The sequence below is a fragment of the Volvox carteri genome (assembly GCF_000143455.1).
Source record: "Volvox carteri f. nagariensis unplaced genomic scaffold VOLCAscaffold_44, whole genome shotgun sequence".
Classification (NCBI taxonomy): domain Eukaryota; kingdom Viridiplantae; phylum Chlorophyta; class Chlorophyceae; order Chlamydomonadales; family Volvocaceae; genus Volvox; species Volvox carteri.
Window position 1 is genome coordinate 746305 of NW_003307587.1, and position 266 is coordinate 746570.

Genomic DNA, 266 nt, shown 5'->3' on the forward strand with positions numbered 1-266 from the left:
CAGTCTCCGGGGCTTTGAGGCGCCATCAGTTGGTGTGTGCCGTACAGGGATCCCAGTCGTTAAGTCGTAAAAAGCGACTGCCTGAGACGCTCACCCAGGTGTGTGTGTTGGGGGGGGGAGGGTATGTATGTATGTATGTGTGTGTGTGGGGGGGGTCCATCCGTTCACAAATCTTCCTCTCACCTTTAATCGTTGTCCTTGTACGGCAGGCAGCAGTCAGTGGTTCCTCGTTTATTGGATCTCATGCGACTCCCCCCTCACCTACC

The 266-nt window shown here is 55.3% G+C and overlaps 1 protein-coding gene across 1 annotated transcript in view; it reads left to right on the forward strand.

Annotated features, from left to right (window-relative positions):
- VOLCADRAFT_95505 (uncharacterized protein) overlaps positions 1–266 on the forward strand; it is a gene marked incomplete at both ends in the record, with an annotated part of 17896 nt that overhangs the window by 1834 nt on the left and 15796 nt on the right. The window contains one exon of the mRNA XM_002954576.1: positions 48–98. Coding sequence (XP_002954622.1) covers positions 48–98 — 51 coding nt within the window. The remainder of the gene's footprint in view (positions 1–47; positions 99–266) is intronic.